This window comes from Gekko japonicus, unplaced genomic scaffold, assembly GCF_001447785.1.
Source record: "Gekko japonicus isolate JY-2015 unplaced genomic scaffold, Gekko_japonicus_V1.1 scaffold27, whole genome shotgun sequence".
In the NCBI taxonomy this organism is placed as follows: Eukaryota; Metazoa; Chordata; class Lepidosauria; order Squamata; family Gekkonidae; genus Gekko; species Gekko japonicus.
In genome coordinates this window covers 1,245,551-1,273,523 of record NW_015172002.1, presented here as the reverse complement: position 1 = coordinate 1,273,523, position 27,973 = coordinate 1,245,551, and the positions used below count along the sequence as shown (strand labels likewise).

General features: G+C 44.1%; 1 protein-coding gene across 5 annotated transcripts in view; it reads right to left on the bottom strand.

The window, feature by feature from the left end:
- Positions 1-2,183: 2,183 nt before the first annotated feature.
- NUMB (numb homolog (Drosophila)) overlaps positions 2,184-27,973 on the bottom strand; it is a 107,947-nt gene continuing 82,157 nt past the window's right edge. For 2 of the 5 annotated variants that reach the window (XM_015420067.1, XM_015420066.1), the window contains exons 5-11: positions 23,392-23,466; positions 19,210-19,350; positions 18,462-18,663; positions 16,112-16,411; positions 7,966-8,115; positions 5,033-5,188; positions 2,184-3,396 (exon numbers count right to left, since the gene is read on the bottom strand). In XM_015420067.1, coding sequence (XP_015275553.1) covers positions 2,687-3,396; positions 5,033-5,188; positions 7,966-8,115; positions 16,112-16,411; positions 18,462-18,663; positions 19,210-19,350; positions 23,392-23,466 — 1,734 coding nt within the window. In that variant the 3' untranslated portion in view covers positions 2,184-2,686. The remainder of the gene's footprint in view (positions 3,397-5,032; positions 5,189-7,965; positions 8,116-16,111; positions 16,412-18,461; positions 18,664-19,209; positions 19,351-23,391; positions 23,467-27,973) is intronic. The other 3 variants (XM_015420068.1, XM_015420069.1, XM_015420070.1) reach the window with 3 other exon arrangements.

Genomic DNA, 27,973 nt, shown 5'->3' with positions numbered 1-27,973 from the left:
ACAGGCAGTGATCTATTTTTTCCGGCCAAAAGTGCCGGTGATCTACCATCATGAAAATAAAGTATTAAAGATCAATGGGAACTGAAGACCTCTGGATGATGCCGAAACCACACATGCAGTTCTAAAAGTAAAAATAAGAATTCATCATACTAGCACCAATAATCAAATATCACCAAACAATCTTAAAAAAACTCCAAACACCTGTCCAGGAGACCAAGTGGGGCAAACCAGGAGACCAAGTGGGGCTGGTGATCTACCTCTGACCCCTCTGCGATCTACTGGTAGATTGTGATATACCTGCTGTATATCACATGCCTAACGACAGTGTAGCATAGAAGCAAAAAGATCAACCTATGAATCAGGAAGTCCCAGGTTAGAGTCTTGTGCGTGTCACAAAGAAAATGGTAAGTGATCTCTGATGATTGACTTTTTCTCAGGCACCCTCCCCATCTGAAAAATAGGGATACTTCTCTACTTACAGAGTTACTTCACAGGCATTCTTAACTGCTATACAAACTGTATTAACCACTGATCAATTGCAATCATAAATGTGTAGTAGGTTGCCGCTATGCCCACATCACAGTATGTAGCAGCATGCTCTCTTTAGACTCTCGCATGTATCTAAAAATTGTAGTGTGGAAAATATATACAACTACTCACAAAAATGAATGGTCAAGTGAGCCTTCCCAGATTACCTTGTATGTGAGACACGTGCACACGCACTTAGCCCATCTGTTCCATGTTCTTACTCAAGGAAGCAGTTTACAGAAGCATGCATGTAACTGAAACGACATTCAGATATGTTGGAAAGAGAAATTGTACAGTTATCAGTCTACCATACTAAACAGCAATTGCTTCACTAAGAAGTGTCACTTGTCTCACCAAGTGGCCTTGGACTAAAGTAAAGGTATCTGGGGCTGCTTCATTGGATGCCAGAAAGACTGAAATTAGCCATATCTGATGCTACATACAAAGAAATTATACACTAATTGCAGCTAAGATATGCTCTTTGATTTTGAAACATCATCGCTTAAGGCAAAAATTATTAAGATGTCTGTACTATAGGTCTCAGGGTTATGTATAGTTAACTACTGGCCAAAAACCAACTAATAAAAACATCATAATTTGTGTCCAGCCTTTGTTCACTGCATCATTTGATTACCCAGTTGCAGTTTTGTCACATTATTAAGGGGAACATTTAGTCAGTTCCCCCCACAAAAAGGAAAAAAATATCTAGAATATACAACAGTCACCTCAGCCACTTCTTACAATATGAGTTCTCAGGCTTGACAGTTGGTAGTGTGCATATATACCTGTGTATACACACTCACACCGCATCTGACACTCAGAGCATTTGCTGTCAGTAACCAATAAAAAAGCCAACATGTCCAGCGTGGGCTTTGCTAATTCAAAGTATAGAAAGAAGGAAAGCTGCTCAGAGAGCCACATCATGTACTACCAACATTTATTTCTGTTAAAGCAGATTATAAATCATCAGTACAAATATATATAACTTACATTTGCTTGTAAGGCCAAGTTTTAAAAGTAAAGTTAAAAATGAGATGGCGTTCATGATTTGTCAGAGGAAGAACACGGAATAGCCGTAGTCTAGCCACAAGCCTTCACATAGAACAGTGGGGAAATAAGCTTTCTTTTCTTTTTAAAAAATTAAAATCTATTGAACATACATGAAATGGGTTCCTCAGTAGACCTGATTGTAGATATGGTTACAGTAAACTGTCACAATACAAGAAGAACAATGAAATTGCAGCAGTACATGGAAGAACCTATATGTAGTCTAGTATTACCTAGCTTGATTCCTTAAAAAAAAAGGATAGAATTTACCAATTGTTTTCAAACCAAGACAATACTGCTCTTAAACTACTCTATAATGTGTGTTTTTATTGGTCATGATTGTAGTTGCAATATGCTACTTACAATGAACACAGAAGAACAAGCTAGGAAGTCTCCTCCCGAACCTACTCCCATATTACTGATTGTAAGAATCAGTGATAAATCAATCTTATTTACAATTTTACATCCAACCACCTTTTATACCTTTGGCAAAATTACTTACAACTCATTCAACTTTTAATATCTAGAGCTATTTAAAATAATCTAAAATGCATAAAAATAAAGATTTTGGCTTTATTTTGTTTTTATATATAATCGTCATTGTGTTACTCAAAATGGAAGCTCATTCTTTTCCACAGACAGTCTATGCAGAGCAGCTTTCAGGTTTCCCCCTCTCACATGTTCACAACTCCTCTTTCCTCCAGAGAATGGGACATGCACAGCAAGTGAGACCCCTTACACAATAGTGGCATTCGCTTTTCATTGTAGAAGGTCATCCAAAGTTCTTGTGGGAAAAGGGCTTCAGGACTCAGTTCCCATCTTCAGCCCTTCGAGGTTTCCTCTGCAGTCCAGGCTCCCAAGCAGGGAGGAAGGCAGTAAGGGTACATTTCCTGGATTATTCCCCAACAGTGATGTGGCTGGAGCTTGGGGCCTCTCCCCCATGACTGTTCCCCCCCCCTCTCTACCCAACTGTGATTCTGTGGGAACCTCAGTGATCAAGTGTGCTGTTTGGATGTCCCCTCTGCCCCTTGCCCTCTTCCTCCCAACCCCCACCACGCACCCACCCTCACACAGACACACACAGAGACTAAAGCACAAACCACAGGACTGCTTAAAGTTCAATTTCAAAAGTCTTCTGTAATTCACTTGAGAAAGGGTTAGTTGGAGAGGGGTTGGTACGCTGCTTCGACTTGCTTTCCAGTGCTGCCCACTGTGCTTCAAATGGATCGACCTTCTGTGCAACAGCAGGGGGCTGTATATGCTTGTCCTCCGTGGGCCACCTGGCAGTGTCTACACCATTGAAAGCAGCCGAGCCATTTTGCTGCTGGGCAGGAGGTTTAAAGAAAGGGCTAGTCGTAGCACTGTTAGTTTCATATTGAGGGAATGTCTGCTGCTTTATAAGACTGGGTGACTGATGAGAGTGGGACACTTGAGGATGGCTTGCTGTGCCAAACACATTGGCTACCATTTGGGAAGGAGTTATCCCAACCACTGGTACACTGGGAGCCGAGTAGGGCATTCCGTTCGCTATGGCATATGGCTGAGCAGGGATAAACGCAGGCTGCATTGGCTGCACCACTCCGACGGGCACCGGCTGAGGAGCAATGTAGGAGCTGACTGGGAAAGCTGGTGCTGCCTGAGAGACTGCCACAGGAGGCTGAAGGAGTGGCTGGGGAGCTGGCTGTTGTGGCTGCGGCTGCTGTGCTCGGACAGTTTTGGATACTTCTTCCAGCCAGCGGTCTGCCTCGGAGGGAGTGCGTTTGTGGTTTGCTTGGAACAAATTTGGTGAGGCTGCCCCAGAATTGGAACTCCATTCAGTACCTACAAAGGAAAACGTTGTTAAGGCAACATCTCACCCAAGTACATTTTTCACCCTTTTCTTACTCCTGATGTTTGGAAAGGCAACCGAGGGAGTACTACCTTGATGCAACTTCAGCTTCCAACCACCTCACGATATTCACAGATCTCTAAATTCAGATTTGTATCAGCAGCTGGGCAAACATTGCACCCACTGAAATTAATATGGAAGACTACTTTAATTGAACTACTACAAGTACAAACTGAGGTTGTCCGTGCATGGCTACAGACAACTATGTTATTGGGCATAACATAGATTTCAGTTACTTAAATAAGAACCACCATGGATATCAAAACAGAATGGCAGGATGTATGAAGACTGGATGTTAAGGGAAAAGCTATTAAGGGGCTCTTGCTCTCCTTTTCACCCCATCTAGAGCTTCTAGACTGGCTCCTCCTTATTCTTAAGCTCAGAAAGGAGAATGCTACTTATAACTGGGCCACCACACTGTACTATGGTCAAGGTTGGCAGATGTATGTGCTGTCCAGTTTTGAAAGAGGAACACACACAATGCTTGCCCAGTTATCAGATCAGAGGTTATAAGACTACAGATACAAGATGGTTGCACTTTCTTCCATATATATGAACTCCACTACCCCAACTCACATTTTGCAAAATCCATACATATAACTTGAAACTGTACTTACTGGCAACTTGTTGCTTTCCTTCTCTCCCTTCCTTCACTTCTACTCCTCCCTTATTCTTTTTTATGCAATGCAGTGTGTTAACCTCTCTCTAATTGCTCTGTAATATTCAACACTTAAAATTTCAGTTTCTTTGAACTACTTTTGATTTCAACACTATAATGTCTTTCTGGATTCTGCTTCATTCCCATCCATACACTTCACCTCCTCCCCTAACCTAACTTACCAAGTCTGATGCTTAGTACTGGAAAGAGCATATATTACTATCCCATTTCCTCACCATCCCATAAACTTAAGTAAAGGCTTGCAACTTAACCTTAAGGCTACTGGTTCCCATTTACAACTAAAAGGAAGCCACAGTTCAGTGGCAGAGTACATACACTACATCTACAAGGCCACGACTGCTGCACCTGTTGTCTGGGTACAGTATTTCAGGCAGAATCTAACTTTGGTTTTCTGAAAGGTCATACAATTATTTTTAAGAGTCAAAAGGAACTATTGCTACAGAAGCAATACTGACATTACAATAAATTATTTCCCAAGCCCTAAAATTTTCTCTTTAAACTGAGCTAAAACAGAAGTCAAATTTCATTCAGTAATTTTGGATAAAGCTCACTTTCCCCATAAAACTAAAACTCTTCTTCTAAGAAAGTATGTTTTTGATCATGGATCCACTGGTGGGCCTCCACAGACAGAAGTGGGGGCCAATTTTCATCCATTTCTCCCTCCCATTGCTCTCCTCTGAGTCATACCTCATGCTGTTCCTGGGGGACTGGGATTCCAGTATGGGGGGGGGGGGTAGTGAGTCACACTCCACTGAAAATTCCTGGTGGATCCAAGCCATGAACAAATAACCTAAAAAATTGATCTGCTATATTTGATAAGGCCAATCTAGCCCAGCACCACACATTTAACCCCTCTAAATGCCACACACAGGATTTGTACCCAGTCTTACCAGAAAGAGTGGCTGCGGCTCCAGTTTTAGTAGCAGCTGGAGCAACAGGGGCATGAGCCCAGGGATTGGTTTCACGAACTGGTATTGCTGTGGGTGCTACAGTAGTTTGAACTGGTTTAGCAGCAAGCACATTGAAGGCAGAGGCAGTGCCATTAACTAAAATGGGAGCAGACAACATCAAGGCTGTTAATTCATGCAAGGCATGCAGACGACTGGGACATTAAAATGAATGTGTGATTTCTGCCAACATGCAACACACAATAACTTAAGTCATTCTTTCACACTGTTAATCTACAGGCTTTTTCTATAATGACTTTCTGCCGAGAAGTTAAACTTTCTGCTAGCTCTGTAGTAAGACAACAGGGTGATTTTTCACAGATATTGTAAGCAGAAAGCTAATAAGGTGGAATCCATGTTTTAGATGTAAATTGCAGCTGGATCACATTTCCCTTTTCTGTCCAAGAAAGCTGTACTATTTTCAGCATACTGAAAATTCAAAGCCAACAATTATGTAGCGATCATGTGCTGCAGATGAAAATATCCACACAGTCAAAGCAAAAGGGTAAGGGCAAAGCATACATGCTTTGTTTTGGGACATCAAGGGAGAAAGCTTGAATATAGGAGTACTATATCATCTTTGACTCAGGGTCACAGCCAGAAATAATTCAGTTGAGGGAGCACAAAGGTACACTTTGAGGGGCTTATCATAAGTCAACCTGAAAAGACAGAAATCTAAATATAATTCCAATATGTTCACAGACATTTGACTTTTTAAATTGATTTGGATTTTAGATGCGTAAGTAGGCCCTAAATTCTAGAATGACCACTAACCTATATTTCATTCACAACAACGAAGTTGCACCTGTTCAGTGCAGCATTATCTGATTAAAGTTCTGCATTTCAGACGCCTATAACTTAATTAGTGGCAGTATTAATGATCTTTCATCCAGTGACTAGGGATGGGCATGAACCAGGAAAATGGAGGTTAGAAGAGAAGGAGAGATTGGATTTATACCCCGCCCTTCACTACCCAAAGGTTAGTGGTTTATGGGTCTCACGAACCACAGTTCATGAACCTCCACAAACTTTTCCATTTCCCGAACTGGTTCGGGTTTGTGGGGTGCATTTTAAATTTTTAATGCCCCAGGTGTGCCGCAATGGTGGTACGCTTCCAGTAGGTACGACTCCAGAAAGGGAAGGGGGCATTTTTAAATGCTTTCCCCTCCCTCCCCGAGTTGTGCCGCAATAGCGGCACACTTCCAGGAGTGAAGGGAAGGCAATTTGCCTTCCAAGGCAGAGCAAGGCAGAGCAACTCCAGAGATGGCCATGAACCGCTACACTTCCAGGAGTGAAGGGAAGGCAATTTGCCTTCCTTTTATTTGTGAAGGGAGTGCTACCAAGGCAGAGCAACTCCAGAGTTGGCCATGAACTGCTGCAAAAACCATGGCAGGTGCAAAAACCACAAACCAGCCTGGTTCGTGATGAAACCTGGTTCATAATTCAGTTCATGCCCATCCCTACCAGTGACATAGTGGGAAACAGGCTGAAATGACTATGTATATGTAGAAATATGTGATCCTGAATTTGAATTCTTGTACAGTTAGAACACTTGGAAATAGCTCTCTTCTGTTTTTGGTTTGCTTATAATCATACCACAAGCTTTTCACTGGTTTAGCTCATGTACATTCTTGACTCTTAAACAATACAGTAGTGCGTAGTGCTGTGGGGTAGGATTCAGAACTGTGCTGATGAAAGTGGTAGTGAGGAAGCTATTAATAACCAGATCTTTAATTACTATACTGAGAGATTCTCAAGTTAAATTGCTACCGAATCATCCCCTTCAACCTTGGCCCCTGCCACACAGGGGGAAATTGAGGCGGGCAAAGTGCGGCTTTCGAAAGCCACACCAAAAGAGACACGTGGTGGCAGGATCACACAGATCCCGTGAGCCGCCGCGCAGTTGCTCCCCGGCACGATCAGATGCCATGGAGAAAGCCACGGAAGGGAGCGCAAGGCCGCCGGCTGCGCATGTGTGCACATGCGCAGTTCGGCTGGGAGCCTCGATTGCTCCGGAAGACGGGCGCTCCAGCGAACCGACGGCCGCCCTTGATGCAGTGTTTCCGGTAAGTCCTGCTCTGTAGGTGGGGGTTTTTTACAGTGGATTTTCGGCCTGAAGGGCCGGATCGGGGTCGGGTGAGCACTGCTTCCCAGATGTTGCGGTGAGATTGCGCCCCCGATCCGTCCCTCTCCCGGGCCAAAACCTTCCGTGTGACCGGGGCCCTTGATCCCCTAATATCAAAAAGGTGGTTACTGTGTAAGGAACTAAGGACACTGTCAAACAGCCAGAGTACTCTCTTCACGCTCTTTAATGGCTTGGGATTCAGAGCAGTGCTTATCCTTGGCTCAAAGTTATTATCTCATCAGTGACCTTATTATTCTGTAGTGAGAAGTGGTGATGCTTGACTTAGCCCTTTGGCTCTCCGCAGTGAAGCATTTCTATACCGAGAGATGCTGGGGTCGAAGTCTGTATTATGCATCTTCAGTTCTTAACCCTAGTCTCATATTTAAGGGGAAAGTGGGAACAGGGATTTGACAACAGTTATTTACTGATGAGTAAAAGGTATTCTGCATATGCTCAGAGTAATAAAATGTGGGAGCAGTATTTTGCTTATTAATGTATGACATTTGTGGCCTTTTACTGTGCTTCCTTTTATGTAATTAATGTGTAGTTGAATAGTTTGTGTAGGGTCTTCTGTTTGTCATTTTCTCAGATGTTACCTTCCTGCAAACTATAAATGAGAAATACGGAATGACTTCAATGCAAACAAAAGGGCTGCAAGACACTTTGAGACATAAAAGCCATCACATCACAAAGAAAGCAGCACTACATACATAGCAAGCACCACAACTGCTCAAGTGGAGAGAGGACATACCTTGAACAGCTGGAGACTGTGGTGCAACAGCGGTGACTGGTTTTGTCATGGGGGCAGAGGAGAAAGGGTCCTCGGATGGTGCGCTGAACGCATTTGTAATCTGGGAGCAGAGGGAACTAATGCTATCTGCTTCTCCTTCGGCTTCAGGAACTGGAAAAAACCCACAAATTACGCAGATATGGAGAAAAAGGAGGACTTCAAGTCCCCACACTTCCCCCTCCCCCACTGCACTGTGAATACTTATGCAAGACTGTATTTTCCTTCCACAAATCCACGGTGAAGATCAAGCAAAGAGAGAGCTCTAGAGAACTCTAGAAAATAGGACTCAAAAACTGGCTGACAGCTCAGAAATTTTATCCCACTGCCCCCTCCAGCACATTTTAAGACCAACTGTGCAAACTTCACAATTTCCATATACAATAAAAGATATTGATTTAAGACAAGAAAGTCAAGGGAAAGATGCTGTCTCTCTCTGAACATGCTTCAAGCTGTTCAAACTGCAGAACAATTTATTATAGTTAACATAGCTTTTACAGCTAGGTATAAATAATATGCCAAAGCACCATACAGAGTAAACACAAAAAGGGAGTCCTGCAGCACCTTCGTTGATCGTAGCATAAGCTTTTATGGGCTGGAGCCCTCTTCAGCAGAGGCTCTGAACAACAGCTTTTATGCTAATCAATCTGTAAATCTAAGGTGTCATGATATCCTGTTCTTTTGTTCCAGCAGATTAACAAGTCTGTCTCTATAGATTATAAAGAATAAACCTGAGAGCAGAGGTAAGTAAAACAAGGGTGCAGAGGCAGGAAAATCAGGGCCTTAATTGCACCACAACAGGGATGGGTGGAGACTGGAACACTGGGCTTACTGTGAAGGTTCCTTTTACCCAAAGGAGAGAACAGTCTTGACAATTGGGTACTCTTCCTACCCACAGTCCCTGGAGAAAAGAAGTCTACTGCTGCATCAGTCTCCAATGGGGAGGGAGTGTCCACTATCCTCAGTATTAAGACTTCTGTAGTTAGTGTAACTTGGGTTGCCAGCTTTGGGTTGGGAAATACCTGGATATTTTGGGAGTGGAGCCTGGGGAGGACAGTGTTTGAAATGCAGATTCTGTGGCATTATACTTTTACATGGTATAATGCCACAGAATCTGCATTTCAAAGTAGCCATTTTCTCCAGGGGAACTGATCTTGATCATCTGGAGAACAACTGTAAAAATGGGAGATCTCCAGGTGCTACCTAGAGGTTGGCAACCTTAAGTGTGTAACCCATCACAGAGTGTGCCTTATCAAAAACAAACTGTGCCTCTGTAGCAGAAGGTACTCACAAATAGATCATAGTGTACATGCAAGTAACAGAAGGCACAAAAGATAGTCTCAAACAGCAAAACCAAATTATAAATTGGAACAACACGTGAGAAACCTGGACTGGCACTGATCTCCCTTCCCCAGAAGTCCAAATTCTTTGAAGAAGCCCCCCCCCCCAAGACAGGGTGGGTCCAGAGCATCCTCTTTTTCTTCAATCAAAGGAAATCTTCACAGTAAGTCCACTGTTCCATTTTCACTTGAAGAGAGGAGGACACTGACTGGGATATTACCAAGCAATACTCCCAAGATTATTGGAGGGAAGAAGAATGCCAGCCAGTCAGAAAGGTAGAGGAATCAGACCAGTTGCTGAAGAGCCAGTTGTCCAAATGCTACATCAGCCAAAGCACTGGAATCTATTTTATAATGTCTGATGAACATGGAAGCCAATGTCCATGTAGGAGCTTTACAGATATCTGACACCAGAGCATTGGCACTGAAAGCTGCAGAGGTGGCTGCATTTCTGACTTAGTGAAATATGATGCCTACTGGCATCTGTAAACCTTGAGGGGAGTATGCCAGAACTATACACTCTGTAATCCATCTGTTTAGGGTTGTCTTAGACACTCCCCCCCCAATCTCCAGGTACCAGATGGTAAGCCACAAATATGCTGATTTTCTGAAAGGGGCAGTGTACTGATGCAGATACACAATGCTTGTCTACTGAATGCCAGTTCTTTTCCTCCAGGTGAGAAGGTTTAGGGCAGAAAGATAGTAGGTTGATCTCTTGTGAGCAATGGAAGACTGAACTGACTTTTGGCATAAAGATAGGATCAGTACGAAGAATCACACTGTACCTTGTGAAAAAGCACAGAATTCTTGGCTATGGAGAGTGCTCCCAATTCTGACACTCTTTTGGCTCAAGTTACTGATATTAGTTGAAAGCACCTTAAGAGTAAGGAACTTTGTTGAAACCTCCCTCAGGGGCTGTCATGACCCCAGGGGGTCGCCACTTTCCGCCACCATCACTCTGGACTTCGGGTCCCTTGAGAAGGCCCAGGGTACCCACCCAGGCCCCTTCAAATTGCCCCTTTGTAGCCGAGCAACGTAAGCATGATGACCAAGGCAGAGAACAATTAAACAGAAAGGGTTTATTATCGCAGTACTGGGGCAAGGAAAACAAGACAAGGTGCTTTAAAAGATAGAGCAGTGTTTAAAAGGCAAAATAAACAGAATCTAACGCAGCTACCTATTACTCCTTAACTGGTTACCACTTCCAGGCCCACAGAAGCCACCTGTTTAGACAATTCTTCATCAATTAGATTTTTACATTCAATTTTCATGTGGTAAGATTGAGCCACTCAGGATTCAAATGAACGTTCAGACCTTGGGTCAGCATGTCCCAAGAAACAGGCAGTCTCCATGGAAGTTGCATTGATGCAGGCTGCAGACTTGAACACTAGGGTCTGCAAGGCCAAGACGGGGCTACACAAATTAGCACTGCCTTTCCCCAGCTGGGCTTGTTCGTGACTTCTGGAATCAAAGGAACAGGAAGAAAGACGCAGAGAAGTCCTGACAGCCCTGATGCTATGAGGGCATCACTCCCACTGTCTGAAAACACAGGTACCTGGTGAAGAATCCCAGGAGTTTGGTGTTCTGGGGAGCAGTGAAGTGGTCCACGAAGGGTTGACCAAATCATGGAATCAAACTGAGCTGCTGAGCTCCTATTCCCCTTGGTCCTGGCGACTGCAGCTCAGCCAGTCCACCTGTACGTAAAGGGATCCCCAAGATGTACTCTACCCTTACTGAGTTCAGGTTCGTTTCTGCCCACGACATAAATCTTGCTGTTTCTTGCTGTAGCTTGAAACAGTTGATAACCCCCCCATGGTGGGTCTCATGAGCTTTTGCCATTGCGTTGTCTATTTGAACACAGATGTTGAGATGGTGTATCTGATCCCTGAAGAAGCTGAGTGCCAAACTAATGGTCCTTAGTCCCAGGAAGTTGATGCTGTAGAGTGTCTCCGACTGACAGCAGTCTCCCTGTACATGTCCAGTGGAGCAGTGAGCCTCCCATCCTGTCAGGACAGCATCAGTAGACATCTGGATACCCACAGGGACTTGAATGAACTTGTTCTGAAAAAGGTGGACTTCTCTCACCCAGTATGAGAGATCCTGCTTATCACTACTCTGAAATATCGTTTCACTGCTTTTTGCTTTTGGTGAAGAAGTATCCATTGAAGTAATTATGAGTGTGCCCTTGTCCATGGCATGGAGTTGATGGCACAAATCATGAAGCCCTGTATGCGAACAAAAAAATCATGTGACTGGGTACTTTAACTGAACCTACTTGACTGCTTTGTCACAGATACTGCCAGAAATATAGGGGAACAGCTGCTGGACTTGACCAAGAAGATCACAGAGGTGGCACACATAATCAGAAGAAACCTGGCCTCTTGGAGAAGCATGCCAAGAAGGGAGTCTAGAGACCCAGAACAGAATAGCCTTGAAGAGTAGTAAGGAGAAGACAGAATGGGAACAATTATATGGCCTTGTGTAGATTACAAGCCATCTAACCCATTATCAATAGATACAATTTATTCAGACCCAGGTCCAGAAGCATCTGAGAATCACAAGAATGTCCAATTTCACAGAAGTGATGATTCAAGGACGGAAATATTGATTGAGGGCCAAAAGATATTCATACATATGAGAAACTTGATATCATTATTTTTAATTAGGCTTTAAGATAAAAAGTAGCAAAACTGAACGAACACTCCAATAAATCAAATCAAATATGTTCTAAAAATATATTTTAAGTAGGGATGGGAACAAACTGGTTCATGAGGCAAAATTCAACATGAATTTGGCCTGGTTCAAAGCCCCCGAACCAATGTTTGGGGAAAACGCCTTCCCTGAACATTTACCAGACTTTTGCTTGGTTTCGGGCCATTTAAGCCTAACAGTTGTGCAATGTGGGTCCGCAGCTACAAGCCATTTCACTCATTGGTTTCACTTCCCCCTGCTTGGAACCACCCCAAACCGAACCAAAATTTTTGTACCCATCCCTAATTTTAAGTATAGATAACCTTGTATGCTGTTTTAGATTGTAAAATAATGAGCTAACCAAAAAAGTGCACCCTTACCAAGTGAGATAGTTAACTATTTAGGAGATGATTTCAAAATCCTATAAATAGGTGATGTTGAATTGATCAAGAGCTTCTTCTCTGAAGGGGCTCCTTGCCTGTGACCTGTTTACTTTTGGTGTAAGAAACTTTTATGGAATCATGTAATTGCTCTCCTTTAATTATCTATGTAACAGTGATGGATGGTATAATGCTTTGTAGATTTAGTTTATATTAAGAATGCAATAGTCACACTTTAATAAAAGCTTAGAATGGAAATACTCTCCAACATATTTTGAATCTATTGTACTATACCCAGAACAAACCTATAGCATTACTGTGGTGTACCTCTGGCTAGGAGTTAAATGATCTGCTATAGGAAAGCTAACTAGATTCCTAGGATTTCATAAGTGCACACCTATATCTGAAGCAGGCCTGACCAGAATAATCTAGAACAGTTTGCACAATCCTCTGTCCCCTTTCAGGTGGGGGGAAGAGCATGCCTCAGGTGGCCTCTGTGACTACCCCTAGGGGAAGAATGGACTCCAAGGGAGTCTGGTGACTCTTCTGATGTTTGGTGAGGAAGCTGTGCTCCCCTAGGCAGTGGACAGTCAGACTGATGTCTTTGTAGGCATTGGTCTTAGAGGAGAATTGTTCCAGAAGATTGGCCAGGTAGGAGTGAATATTAATTATCTTATGCAGAGACTTTACCAAAGTGACCACAAGTTTGATGAACATGTGAGGAGCTGAAGGGCATAATCCTGAACTGCCAGTGTCAGTTCCCATAACAGAACCTGAGGCACATGTGGGAGGGAAGGAAGGTGACATAGAAGTATACTTCTGTCAAATCCACGGATGCAAGAAAGTCCCCTTGCTGCAGTACTTCACTGATGGTTCTAAGACTCATTTTGAGTTTTCTGTACCACACAAACTTGTTGAGAAGCTTGAGATCCAAGATAGCCCTTCAATCCCTGTTTTTAGTACTGTGAAAAAAACAGAGTAGATGCCTGAGTATCTGTGGAGGCACAAGCTCAATAGCTCCCATCCCTCTCAGATGACTGATTGCATCTGATGCTCACTCTGTCTTGTTTGGATGCTTAAACCAGGGAGATCAGGAACCTGTCTTGCAGGGGATGAAAGAACTCAATGGAATATCTGTGAACAACCATGCTTAGCACCCAATGATCTGACATGGACCATACTTGGGATTGGGTGAAGTTCTGGAGCTAACCTCCCACTGGCAGGTTCCTAGCATCACTTGTTTTGCTAATGCTTGAATGGTTTCTGGGTCCTGAAGACTGACCAGAAAAGTGTTTTTGATTTTGAGGTCTGCAGCTCTGTTTTTATTTCAAGATGATCTTCTAAACTCATTTTTGTGTCCAGGAACAGTATATTTTTGGTCTCCTGTCTTCTTTTTTGCTTGAAAAGGGCATGGCCTTCTTTATTTCTGGAAGAGTAAGATCTGGAGATTCTCTGAGCTGTTTGCACACTCAAAGGACTGATGCTCTGGCCATAAGGGATGTGGCTGTGGAAGCTTTAATTGTCCGAGCCATGGTGTCATGAGATTGGTGCACCCCTGCATCACTCCTGTGTTATCCACCGCTGGAGTTTTTAGCAGTCTAGTAACTTTACGAGGGAAGGAATAAAACCTTTTTGAAAACCCAACAAGAAATCTCTGAAACACTGGAGTGGCCCAGTTTGCCTTGATCTCTGTGGTAAAAAACCTGGGAAATGGAAAAATGGAGCCTAGCTTTATAAAAGAGCCATGGGAGTTCCTCTGAGGAAAGAAGCTATTTGATGTGCTGGGCAGGAAGGGGCTCTTCATCATCAGATAATTCCCCTTTCTCCCAGCTGAGTCATAGTCAGAGTCTGCTGAATAAGTCACAGCCTATTCCTCATGGGATCTGGAGGAGGAGGAGGATGCTTGTCGTGAGGCTGCTTTACCTTTTCATTGCCTCCTTGGTAGACCAAGGTGGCTGGGCCTTCTGTTTTCTGGGAATAATTCTACTCCATTATTCCACTGGGAATTGTCCTGCTGCCAGGAGATGAATGCTGCTGTTTCTTCCTCAGAGGATGCTACGGCATCTAACGAAGCAGGCAAGGAAGCCACTGAGGCCACTGCTGTGAGTGAACAGGAGGCTCAAGAAACAGAAAGTGGAAGTAGTAGAAAAACAGCCCCCCCCTCTCTCTTTTTTTAGAGCAGAGAATAAAAGTAGATAGATCCAATAAAGGTGCACAGAGGAAGAAACAAGCTGTCAAGACAGTGTGTGACTGCAATAAAAAAGGCCAATGCTAGGCTGGGGATTATTAGGAAGGGTATTGAAAACCGATCAGCCAATATCATAATGCCCCTATATAAATCAACGGTGCGACCTCATTTGGAATACTGTGTGCAGTTCCGGTCACCATACCTTAAAAAGGATATTATAGCTTTGGAAAAAGTGCAGAAAAGGGCAACTCGAATGATAAAAGGGTTGGAACACTTTCCCTATGAGGAAAGGTTAAGGCGCTTAGGGCTCTTTAGCTTGGAGAAACGACGACTGAGGGGTGACATGATTGAGGTTTATAAGATTATGCATGGGATAGAGCAGGTAGAGAAAGAGGTACTTTTCTCCCTTTCTCACGATACAAGAACTCATGGGCACTCCATGAAATTGCTGAGTGGTCAAGTTAGAACAGATAAAAGGAAGTATTTCTTCACCCAACGAGTGATTAACACATGGAACTCACTGCCACAGGAGGTGGTGGCGGCTACAAGCATGGACGGCTTCAAGAGGGAATTAGATAAGCCTATGGAGCAGAGGTCCATCGGTGGCCAGGGGTCATTTCCTGCAGAAGTGCACAGGAGCGGAGCTCCAGCAGTAAAGAGCCCAGGGGGCAGGCACATGCAACAAGCCCCACCCCCTGCTCCCAGCAGCCCTCAGTCTGAGCAAGCATCAGCCAGGTAACTTGCAGAGCTCCCCCTTGCCCCCCAGTCCAAAACAGTCCAGTGGCACCTTTAAGACCAAGTTTTATTCAGGTACAAGCTCTCTGTCCTCTGCGAGGACAGATCTGCACGTTCTCCCCCCCCCACACACAATAGCTAGCAATCCAAAACAGTCCAGTGGCGCCTGAGCAGTGGGTGTTGCCTTCTGACACACTTCTGGTGATGTCAGGGGGTGTGGCATATGCAAATAAGTTATGCTAATGAGCTTCTGCACCTCTTTTTCTACTAAATGACCCCTGTCGGTGGCTATTAGCCACAAGGTATAGATAGGGACTCTGGGGCAAGTGATGCTCTGTATTCTTGGTGCTGGGGGGGGGTCAATAGTGGGAGGGCTCCTAGTGTCCTGGCTCCGCTGCTGGATCTCCTGATGGCACCTGGTATTTTTGGCCACTGATGGGCCATTTGCCTGATCCAACATTGGCTTCTCTTATGTTCTTAAGCTAAGAGCTCAACGAAAAAACATGAAACTCTTTCCTTGCCCTCCTCTCAGGAGGAAGCAAGACACAGAATGGAGGATGGTGGGCACTCTCCACTGGAGACAGAAGAGCAGTCTACTTCCTGCCTCCAGGGATTGTGGGTAGGAGAGTACCCAATTGTCAGCGTCATCTTCTCTTCAAGGGAAAATACCACACCAGCCTTTCTGTGGAGGCCTCTTTCATATACACAGAGCAAATGAACTCAATGCACTTTATGCAACTATGAGCATTTAAACACAAGATAAAATTTTGCCTCACCTGAGTTTTTCATGGGAAAGTCTGTCTTCCTTTGCACCGTTGAAGGCAACTCGTTTATTCGCAAAGAAAGCTGCCGTTTAAATGGGGACATCTTCTGGCTAAGTGCAGGGAAGCCTCTGAACGAACCTTGTCTAGCAAGCTGCTCTATAGGAGCATGTCTTCGTGGAATAGCATGTGGGTTATTTGACTCTTTGTCACCAGATGCTGCAACATCAGCAGTAGGAGAGGTAGGGGAACTTGAAGATGGGACTGTATTGCCAGATGCAGCACCTGAGGCAACTGTTTTCACATCCGTTTCAACTATACAGTGGGAGGAAAAGATGTATTTGAAAAAGTGCTATTTGTTAAACAACCTTTCTGAATGAGCAGGTTTATTGTACACTTCAGAGGATAATCTGCATTATTTTAGAAATCATCCACTAACTTTCACTGGTGTAAAATGCTAACTTCTCTGATTTCCTATGGCCATTGCAGTTTTATCATAGTTAATGTACAACCAAAAGCTAGTTCAGTTAATCTGTTGTTGCTGATTGCTTAGTATAAGCACAATTAGTTACACACATGAAGGTGCCTTACAGTAATCAGAGCACGGGTCTATCAAAATCAAGTGTCGTCTATTCTGACTGGTAACAGCTTTTCAGGGTCTCAGGTCTTTTCAGGGTCTTTTACATCACCTGCTACCTGCTTCTTTTAACTGGAGCTGCTGTGGATTAAACCTGGGACCTTCTGCACACTTAGTAGGTGCACTACCATAGTCATGGCCCCTCTCTATGCTTTACAATTGATCTACTATGCAGTTTAAATCCACCTCTGTAGTATCCATGAAGTCTAGCAACTGCTCAAACAACCAAAGCAGGTTTCTATTCTGGCAAACTGATGATCCAAACCTTTTCTGTTAAGAGACATTTGCAAGGACTTCCAGGAGCTCATTATGATCAACAAAAATGGTTTCCTGAGCTATGAAGTCAGAGAGTTTGTTTCCAACTCTGTATGCATACGCTACTCAACTAGCTCTTCTGTTTGGCTAATGCATAAGGCACTGAGCAAATAGAACCAGACTGATCCATAGCGGAAGGGCTGCAGTCCATTTCTCTCTTCAGGTGCACTGTTACTGTTATTGTTAGTCATCAACAAAGCCCTTCAACAATTCTAAGGTGTGCACCATCATTGTCCTTCCATACTGATTGTGACCACATCCATTCTGGAAGTTCACAATCATTAATTTACACTGTGGCACACATCAGCATACTACTAGACTGTGTGAGAAAAGCCACAGAGATGCTGAAACTCAGGCTGCTAAAATTCAGTTGGAAAATGCTCAATTTTGATACGTATTCAAAATCTAATGTGTATCAAAATAAATTATAAACCATGTCTTCCCAACCCTCCCATAAGACAGCTATGTGTTCCACCACAACTGCTGCTTAGCTACACACTAAGAGGTACAAAGAACAACAGCACTGACATGTTGTAAGAAGCATTCTAGATGGTCTGTTGAAAAGATATAGTTAGAGAACAGCTCCAAGTCTTGCCTGTCTGTTCCTCCTCTTAATTTGCATAACCTGCAGGCCAACTACAATTGTCAGTTTTCTAAAGACTCCTTAACTAAATCCATGTCTGTGGCTCATCCTCCTAAAAGTACACAGACACATGTTTAATCATTACTTAAAATGCTCTTGAACTAACATATAGGAGGCAAATGTGTATGAGTTCTACAAGAATAACAATCAAATGTTTTGAAACTCAAGTATGAAAGTACAAATAGGCCCTGCAGTGTACTTAAGAAACAGGAAAGAAACTTTGTGAGATCTCACTTCCTTGACAGTTGCTAGGAAGCAGAGGGGATATTAACACTACTCTTTTTTTAAAAAAAACCATCACCTCACACAGCAACTCTCTCAAGTGCTCGTTTCAGATGAGAATCTTAGCAGTATTTCATATACAAAAGCTCGAAGTGCTCTCTCAAAATAAACTGTAACCCACTGAATATTATTCTTAATCTCACTGAGCTTTTTGACCACTCGTAGCACAATCTCATCTGGTAAGTACTGACTTGTATTCATTACAGTCACTCAAAGCTTTTCACAGTGCAAAGCAAACAGGAAGAGAGTGTTCTATAGCTACAGTGACACAGAGAAACACTTAATCAGTGGAATTCTCTCAGTGTGATGGTATCTGGAAGCAGGGCTCACCACCACCACCATAATATTACATACAAAAAGTTACTAAGGTGACGTAAGTGCTGCATGATCCTAGAGGCATTTTGCAGGGGGAAATAACAGCTTAATAAAGTATCTGATGCACAACAGTGCAGCCCATGTTCCAAATGAATGGAACGGCATTCCATTACCTTTAGTGTCTTGAATCTGTCTCATGACTTCCTCTCTTTCTGCCTGCTCAGTTGCTGTTGTGACTCGGAATGATCCCTCTCTTGTGAATGTGGTTCTGCTGGCATCAAATGTGGCAGTCACTCCACACTCCTTCTCTCTCTTTTGCTTTCGCTCCAAGCAGGCTGCAAATGCACAGCCAACAGCATGACTCAACCTCTCCCCCTGAAAAAAGATAGTGCATCCTTTATACAAAAACAAAAAACAATGACACATCTTGTCTGAACACTGTTAAATGACAGGTGACATTCAACACATAACTCATGCCTTTTCTGTACAACGTAATCATGAAGATTCAGAGAAACTACCACATGTGATCACCAATATACAGTAACTAAAGAGACATATCATTCAGGCAGCATTTACCAAAACACTGAAGATACAAAACTAGTACAGTTTTTAAAAAGTGTTTGGTAAGTAGACTCAAGGTCCTTGTTTGTGTCAAGGAACAGCAGGACTATCATGGTATGCACGACTGTAACATTTCCAATTTCAAATACTTTAGCTTTGCAAATGCTCAGATATTTCTTCATGATAATGCTGCTACATTTCCATTTCATAAGAAACTGAGATTCCTCTATACAAATGACTCCCATATGATCACAATTTGTATATAGTTAATTCTGGCCTGAAACCAAAAAGGGTTTTCTTCTTTAAAAACATTGGGGTAGCTATCCACCTCTTCCCTCTGTGGTCTGAAAAGCAACTTACTGTGTCCTTTACAGCCATAAAACAATGACATATCCAGCGGCGTGTAGTGCCATCTCGACAGATGTAAGAAAATGCCCTGTCAAAATTCCTATCTGGAGCGCAGAAAGAAACCTTCTCTATTGTCTGATCAACTATAAGGTCCTAGAGAAAGAAGACATCAAGAGGACAATTCTTAGAAACAATAGCATTATAGGAACATGGAATGTATTGCAAGAAACAAGAAACTTCCTCCCCCCACAATCACAGGGATCTGAAACATTTTATAATGAAACAGCCGACTAGATCAACATTCAGAGCAAGAGATCGACAAAGAGCCGGTATAAGAAACCTACCTTGTATAACTCAAAATATACAACTTGACATTACTGATAACTGACATGTTCATTAATAATCCATAAGGTTTCTATAGACCAAGTACTAGTTGTTGTGAGACCTTCAGTAGGAAGTGGAAAACACAAAATGTAAGAAATACACAGAGGAGCAACCTGTGTTGTTGTTTTAATACACTGGCATAAACCTACACATTGGTTGCACTTGGATTCCAGAGAGCTGTTCACTTCTATTACTTCCCTTTCTGCAAAGCATCTGTAAAAAGAGACTGAGAGGGGAAAAGATCCTGGAATGATAGTGGATAGCTCAATGGAAGTGTCAACCCAGTGTGCTGCAGCAGTGAAAAAGGCAAACTCTTATGTTAAGGATTATCAGGAAAGGGACTGAGAATAAAATAGTCAATATGGTAATACCCCTGTATAGATTGATAGGGCAGCCTCATTTGGAATACTGTGTACAGTTCTGGTCACCGTATTTCAAAAAGGACATTCCAGAGCTGGAAAAACTACCGAGGAGGGCAACCAAGATGATTAGAGGGGTTGGAGCACCTTGCCTATGAGGAAAGGCTGAAGAGTCTGGGACTTTTCAGTTTAGAAAAGAGATGACTAAGGAGGGGACATGATAGAGGTTTATAAAATTATGCATGGGGTGGAGAGAGTTGACAAAGATAAATTTTTCTCCCTCTCCCAAAATACTAGAACTTGAGGGTATCCAATGAAGCTGATGGGCAGTAGGTCAGGATAGACAAAAGGAAATACTACTTTACCCCAGAGATATATTAAAATGTCGAATTTGCTGCCAGAGGATGTAGTGATGATCACAGGAATAAACAGCTTTAAAGGGGGATTTAGACAGATTCATGAAGTCTATCAGTGGCTACTAGCCATGGTGCCTGAGGGGAACCTCCACATTCAGATGCACTAATCCTCCGAATCCCCAAACCAGGAGGCCACATCAGGGGAAGGCCTCGGCCTCTATGCCCTGTTGTTGACTGTCCAAAGGAACTGGTTGGCCACTGCGTGAGACACAGTGCTAGACTAGATGGAATATTGGTCTGATCCAGCAGAGCTCTTCTCATGTTCTGATGTCCCACCCAAATCTTTGCTACCTACTCTATCCACATACTGGTTATTCTAGCATCTTATTTACTCCTTATCCCTTAAGTTAGAGATTCCATTTTCTGTTTTGAAGAGCCATATTTGATTCTTTACTGATCCGCATCTGGCTGTACAGCCAAACCCTGCTCTATCAGTATTTAACTGCTCACACAAAGCAGATCCATTATCTATCTGTTTTCACAGGCAGTTAAGCCCTCCTCTCAAAAAAGCTATATATGAGTCTGGGTATCTCTTAACACACATGAAAACAGAAGGAAGTACCTATAAATATGAATACTAAAGAAATCTCCCTTCAGAAGTCTATGTGTGTGCATCCTCATGGTTTGTTTATTTTCAAATTTCCTTGGAGATTTAATATTTGGAATCTTGTACTAACATATCCAACCACCAAGGGGCAACACCATATTCTGTTTCCAACTAGAGCAGGCATATTACCACCAAAGATTATACAATTAAGTACTATGTTTAGAATATCAGCACAAAAATCATTTTGTTAGCTCAGTGGTTTTATCAAAACATAACTGAGACCAAAACATCCTGTGCAGTTACACCTGCTCAAAAATGCAGTGCAAATATCTGTTAGCAGCACTAGAAGAGCCCTCTACGAAAATTCAATGCAAGCACATTACAGAAAGGCAAGTCTCCCAATGCAGTAAATCTGCCCTATTAACTTAAGGTTGGTAAGTAATTTGAACAACTGTAGTACATAATTTGAACAGCCATAGTGTGTCTATACTATGACATGTGTTTCCTTGCTTCAGGGAAACAATGCTCTAGGAATAGTATTTGCATTTATATATATGCTTTATTACAGACTATACTAATAACCTTCACAGAAATTCTGCAGGTGTCCTCCTTCCCACCCATATTGGAGATGGCTGTCTGAGAGTGCAGAAGTGTGATTGTCTAGAGCTATTTGGGGAGCTCATAGATGACATGTGAGCAAGGGACTTTCCAGATCTCTGCTGAACAACTCCAGCCTCAGACTGAAGCCTTTCGTGAAGCCTTTGTACAGTGTCTTCCAACTTTGCTATAAACCATTTTCACAGCTATTCTTGAGCATCTGATACCTCATGCTGAGAACCAAGGCGGGAAGGATGCCTTGTACTTTCAGAACACTGTCCAAAATCTGCCACAGGAAGTGGTGGCGGCTACAAGCATGGACGGCTTCAAAAGGGAATTAGATTAGTACAAGGGGCGGGGCCCGCGATACTCGCGGGGGGGAGGCAGAGGAAGCAGCAGGAGGAGGGAAGTGCCCCCATCCCGCTGGTTCCCCCGTCTCCTCCCCCCTTGCCTTTCCTCCCCCTTGCCTTTCCCCCCCGGCTGCTCGCCGTCCCACTCGGCCTCGAAGCGAGGGCCGAGCGGCATGCCGCTCGGCCCTTGCTGCTGGTTCTTCCCCCCGGCCCTCGCTGCTGTTTCCCCCACCCCACCCCGAAGTGAGCGCCGTGCGGCTTGCCGCGCGGCCCTCGCTGCTTGCAGAGCGTTCCCTGCGCATGCGCAGGGGACCCTCTGTCAGTTTCGGGGGGATTTAAGTATCCCCCCGATAGTTTTTGTTAGGTTTAGGATTTTTGTGCACACCTGGGGACCGCCCCACGTGTGCACAGAAATCTCCCTCCCCTCCAGTTGCCCCCGATGTGCGGGAATAAGTATCCGCACACCAGGGGGCAACTTGGCTATTAGATATATAGATATGGAGCAGAGGTCCATCAGTGGCTATTAGCCACAAGGTATAGATAGGGGCTCCGGGGCAAGTGATGCTTTGTCTTCTTGGTGCTTGGGGGGTCATCAGTGGGAGGGCTTCTAATGTCCTGGCCCCACTGGTGGACCTCCTGATGGCACTGGTATTTCTGGCCACTGTGTGACACAGAGTGTTGGACTGGATGGGCCTTTGGCCTGATCCAACATTGGCGTCTCTTATGTTCTTATGTAAAATAGCACCAGAGAAGTGTTATCTCATGCCCCTTTATGTGCCACAAGGTATGATCTATTCAGGTTCTCCTTGTCTCAGCTACAACAGAAGCAGGTTATGGGGTTGTCATTACTTTGCAGTCCTCTTTCAAATAAGATCAAAGAATGGATGTAGTCCACATTCTACTGAAATTACTGGCAAGTTCACCAGCCCTCTCACCCTGACCTGAAGGGTGCCTATGGCAAGGTAGTGTAGTCAGGACAGCAAGACTGGAGGCAAGAACAATTTCTTTCTCGGCCCAGGTGTTTTAAGGCAGGGCAATGCTGTGGAGAGCAGGGAACAGAGAAGACGAGGCCCAAGCCCAGTTCAAGGGCTATAAAAAGGAAGGAAGGGGAAATGGGAGGAGACTAGCTGAAGAAGGTGGATTGCAGCAACGTGGCTCTTCTCTTATGTAGCACAGTGTAACCTTGAGGTGGGTGAAGTTAATCACACCTTCAGGAGCAGGGACTGATGAATAAAAAAAACGACACCAGGTATGATGCAAGAGTGCTTTTCAAGCGGAGGGGGAGGGAGGGGGAGGGGGATGGGAGAGAGAGAGAATGAACACTAATTTAAAATGGTTTGATTATATGATGGAGAGGTATGAAAGGACAAAATGATATACTGGGCCATATACACTGGTATCTCTGATAAGCTGCACTGGGCATTCACATATTTTAAAACTTGTATCTAGAGGAAACAGCAAAGATGACCATTATATCTCAGCATCACAGCATATCACATTTAGTAATATTAGTGATAGGCCCCATTACAGAAACATCTAACCTTGGTTTTCTCATCAACAACTCTGAGTCCGTCTGCTGAAACCCAAAGGACTGCTTTCACTGCCTTCTTTCCACTCTTGTAGGGAAGAAAAGAGAAGGAGTATTATTGTAGCACTGTTAAGTAAGGCTGAATGCAGACTTCCTTTCTCCAGGAAACACAAAAGTCAGTGTGCAGATGATATCCAACTTCAGTAGGAGCACCCAAAGCCAGATATTCAGAACTACAAAATCTCCAGAGAATCAAGCCGAAGTCAGTCTTTCAAGAACACAGTGCAAAAGGAAGGGGGAAAGAACAGAAAAGGATGAATTATGTTAATACATTCATAGAAAAGGCAAAGAATTCAAGCTTAAATTCTTTACCTGTTCAAACACCAAAAAAAAACCCCATCTGTTAACAAGGATGCTTAAGGAGTTACACCACAGGTAGCTTTTGTTGCAACTTTTAGAAATAAACATTCTTAATTCATCTTTTCATCACCCCCAATGTTCCCTTTCAGTACTCATGAGATAGATGCATAGCACTAACCATCAGGCAAGACATTACTTTATATATCTCCTCTTGTTCATACCACAAGGGCCTAGGACACAGGACTTTTGCCCTTACACAAGTAGATACCTAACAACTGGGCATTTACACAGAATTCTGGAAGTGGTGAATGGGGACCAAGAAAGGTAGAATTCTGCCTACTACCAACTCTCTTTTAGCCTTCTAATATCTCCCTGCTCACCCTACTGACACCCTAACCTCCATTCAACTCTTACTTCTCCACTCCCACACATCAGGGGATGGTAATCAGGCTGCTGGGAGGAAAGGAAGTAGGTTGCATGCCCTCCTGGCCAGACCTTCCCCCATTCTTCTGAGCCTGAGAAGAGAGCAGTAGCAGTGCCCAGCTTGTTTTAAAAGAATAACCCCCACAGCAGTCGTTAAACAGTGCTGCACTTACCTGTAACTTGTTAATAGAGTCGTCTTCTGTGCAGTCCTACTTGTTAATTGAGCTGCTTTCTGTGCATTTGGAGTGCATTTGCAGCCGTTTCCCCACTCAAATGGTTAAGTGTTCCAAAAGGGGCTCTCCCCTTTTCCCTCAGTTCTCCTGAGCCGCTGTGAGGTGAACAGACAATTGTACTACTACCAAAGTGAGCTCACAGCAGGGTAAGAGGGAGGGAATGTGCACAGAGACAACTCAATGAAGAACAGTTACTTACAGGGAAGTGCAACACTGTTTTCATCATCAGTCTTCTGTGCATTCCCACATTGGAAGACTACCAAGCTATTCACCCTGAAGTGATGCTCTCACTGGAAAAGAAAGTGCAGGTCCACTTTCCGTCTGACGTCTTCTTTCTTGCATTGACATCCACAGTGTAATGTTCTATGAACGTGTCCTATGACAACCATGCTGCTGCCCTGTCTGCCAGTGATGTACCTCGTGCAAAAGCTGCAGATTCCGCTTGAGAGCTTGTAAAGTGAGCCCTGAGTCATTCAGCAGGCATGGTTGTTTCACCTGATTGTAGTACAACCCGATTACAGCTGTTATCCACCTTGAGAGAGTAAGTGTACTAAGTTCTTCCCTCATACTTGAAATGTAAACATTTACGGTGACATGGTGACATGGATGGATGGCCATGCGAAAATAAGTGTCCTGTAAATCAAGCACTATGAAGCAACAATTTAATCTTAAAAATGCTAACACAGAAGAAAAAGTCAACATTTTAAACTACAAGAAAAAAGTTGAGATCTCTCAAATCCAAGATGGGCCTAAAGTCACTGTCTTTTTTGGGAACAAGAAAAAAAAATCTTGAATGGAAATCCCTACTAGAATCTGATTGGATATAGCTGCTGAACTGCAGGGCCTCTAATTCTGGTCCCGGCTCCAGCATTACATTATCAATTGCCTGAGAGGGAAGCCTTACAGGTGGCAACTCAAAAAATTCTAAACAATATCCAAACTGAATAATAGATAACACTCAGGTGTCTGATGTAATCTGGAGCCACCGGTCAGAAAAATGGGGGAGCCTGTCCAGAAAAGTGAGCCCCTACAAGGTGCCCTGTGCCTCATTTGAGGTTGAGAAGGTGAATGACCTCTGCTGAGGATACCGTGGAGGGCACTGATACTGCTGTGATGGTTGATAGCAACCACAGGTAAGGACACCCGTCCTCTTGCACTATAGCGATATTCAACTCTTTAAGCGGTGGTGGGAATGCTAGCAGGTTTTCCCCAAATAACTGTAGATATTTACAAAACTCCCTCTAACTTGTGGAAGGTGATGGTACCTGGTCAGATGAGAATAAAGTCTGCCTAGGATTTTATCTTTAGGCTTAGGCCCGGAAGAGGTCACTTGAATATCATTTGTTTTACATATAAGTGGAGGTACTCGTTGGGTGAGACAGGGTCAGTTTGCCCACTGTGTCATCTGGTGAAACGTCTGAAGGCAAACCCAAACTCTGTCCTGAATGTGAGGCTGCCTCCTCCTCCTCGTTTCAGAAAAAGTCAGCAGTTGATCCTGTGCAGGTGGAGGCACTGAGGTGCTCCATGTTGAAACAGATGGTCAGGTCTGAGATGTCGAAGTGTGCTTAGGATCAATGTAAGGATACCTGGGATAATCTCCCCACTCTTGAGGAAATGGTGAAGGAAAACAAAAAGTTTCTTCTCTTCAATGGGGTGAGGTAATTCAAACTGGTTAGGTCATGCCTCCTCTTGCTCCAGGCAGGGCTATGCAAATTTTTGTATCACTCTCCTGAGACAGAGTGAGGCTGCCCTTCCAGTAATCAAATAGCCCAGTTATCACCCTTACTAATCCCCCCCTCTTTTGTGGTGGGAAAAAAATGGATGATTTCACCCCACTGATGAGAAGAAACCTTCAGGTAAGTCCAATGTTTCTCTGAAGTCTCCACTTGATAATTTAAGGTAGTCATGACCTTTCTTAGGAGTCTTTGATAATGCTCTGGTTGGAATAGCCTAGAAGAACTGTCCTTAGAGCTAGAGTCCTCCCCAGACCAACCCCTTCCTCCTTGTCAGAGTTAGCTCCCATGAAGTGTTGATGGAATGCACTTCCTCTACTTCAGAACCCCATTCTGATTCTGCTGCATGGAGACGCTTTTTAGAAACAGTTCTACCTGCCCGCCTCAAAGAGTCTCTTGAAAAGGACGAAGATCTGTCCTCTTCATCCTCCTCTAGCCTATGCTGTGGGTGCCTTTTATGTAGCAGCTTTTTGTTTAGCATGTAAATTTTCCTCCAAGTAGGATGAACTGGGCAAGGCTGAAGGAGAATTCCCCCTCCTTTCCTGATGCCTTTTATGTCCTCAGCAGTCAGTCTCCCTTCAGGTATTCACCAAGCCATTTCCTGGACAATTTGCTGCCCCCAATAGCTGAGGTCCCTGCATGCCCCCAGTTGGGAAGTTTGCTTGTGGTCAGCCCATGCACGCTGATCTCCAGGCCTGTAACATCCAGTCTGCCACAACCTGACTAAAAAAGGTCAGTAAAAATGGCACACCGGCCATATTGGGCCTGCTCACTTCAGAATAGCTTGGAATGGCTGAGGGGGCCTGCACAAAGGGAAGGGTTCCCATGAAGGGGCTGCCTCGCCTGGTGTCTGTCCCGGCCATTTCAAGCCCTCACACCACTTGGGAGGGAGTAAGCTGACTTCCAACGGCAGTAGACAGGTTCCGGCAGCCTCCGAGTCAGTGGTGGAGATCAGCGGCTGAGCACTGCACGTGGCTGGCAGCTGTTTGGTTGCTCCTTAAAAGAGCTTGTGTCACCAGCAGCAGAGGGGCTGGAAAGGGCTCCACAATCTTAAGACCTTTCCACCTGTTAAGAGCTGTGGTCACAGTATTTAATGCTCAGATCTGCCTCTCCCCTGGATCTGAAGCCTCGGATAAGGAGGGCTTTTCTTTTGACTGAGCCTTGCAGATCCAGACCCCTGGACCTTTTTAGATTCTCCTTCCTCCATGGATCGATTGGTTTCCACCCGAACAGGGAACTCGGTGAGTCTTTTCCCCCTTATTTCTAAATAACCACAGAAGCGGAGCTAGGCTTAAGCATCCTACTGGAGCTGCAGGGCCATCGAACCTGAAAGGGCAGCCTTGCTCTGTCTTAGGGGAGTCATACAAAAAATTTGCATAGACCTGCCTGGAGCACGAGGAGGCACGACCTAACCAGTTTGGATGACTTTACCCACTGAAGGAGAATAAAAAGAATACTGCTGCCACAGTGAAGGTGGCACAAGTCCATGGAACTGACTGCGGTGGTTCTGACGGCACAGGCTGTTCTAATGTAGCAGGTGGGCAAGATTCCGATCCAATTTCCTCTTCCACTTCCAATAAAGATGGAACCAGGGATGGGGAGTGCAAAGACAGTGTTCTCGGAGGAGCAGTCTGTCCTGTTTGGGTGCCAGAACCTTTAGGAACCATAGCAGTCGAAATCAGGGAGTTAGGTCTCAGAGGGGAAGGCCTCAGAACGGGTGGTGTTTTTCTTGGTGCTTTGTCTTGGGGGGGAGCTTCAGTTGTGCACCATGAGTGGTCAGGAGATTGAGAATGATGCCTAGCCGGAACCAACTGTGGGCCAGACAGAACTGATGAAACTAATGGCG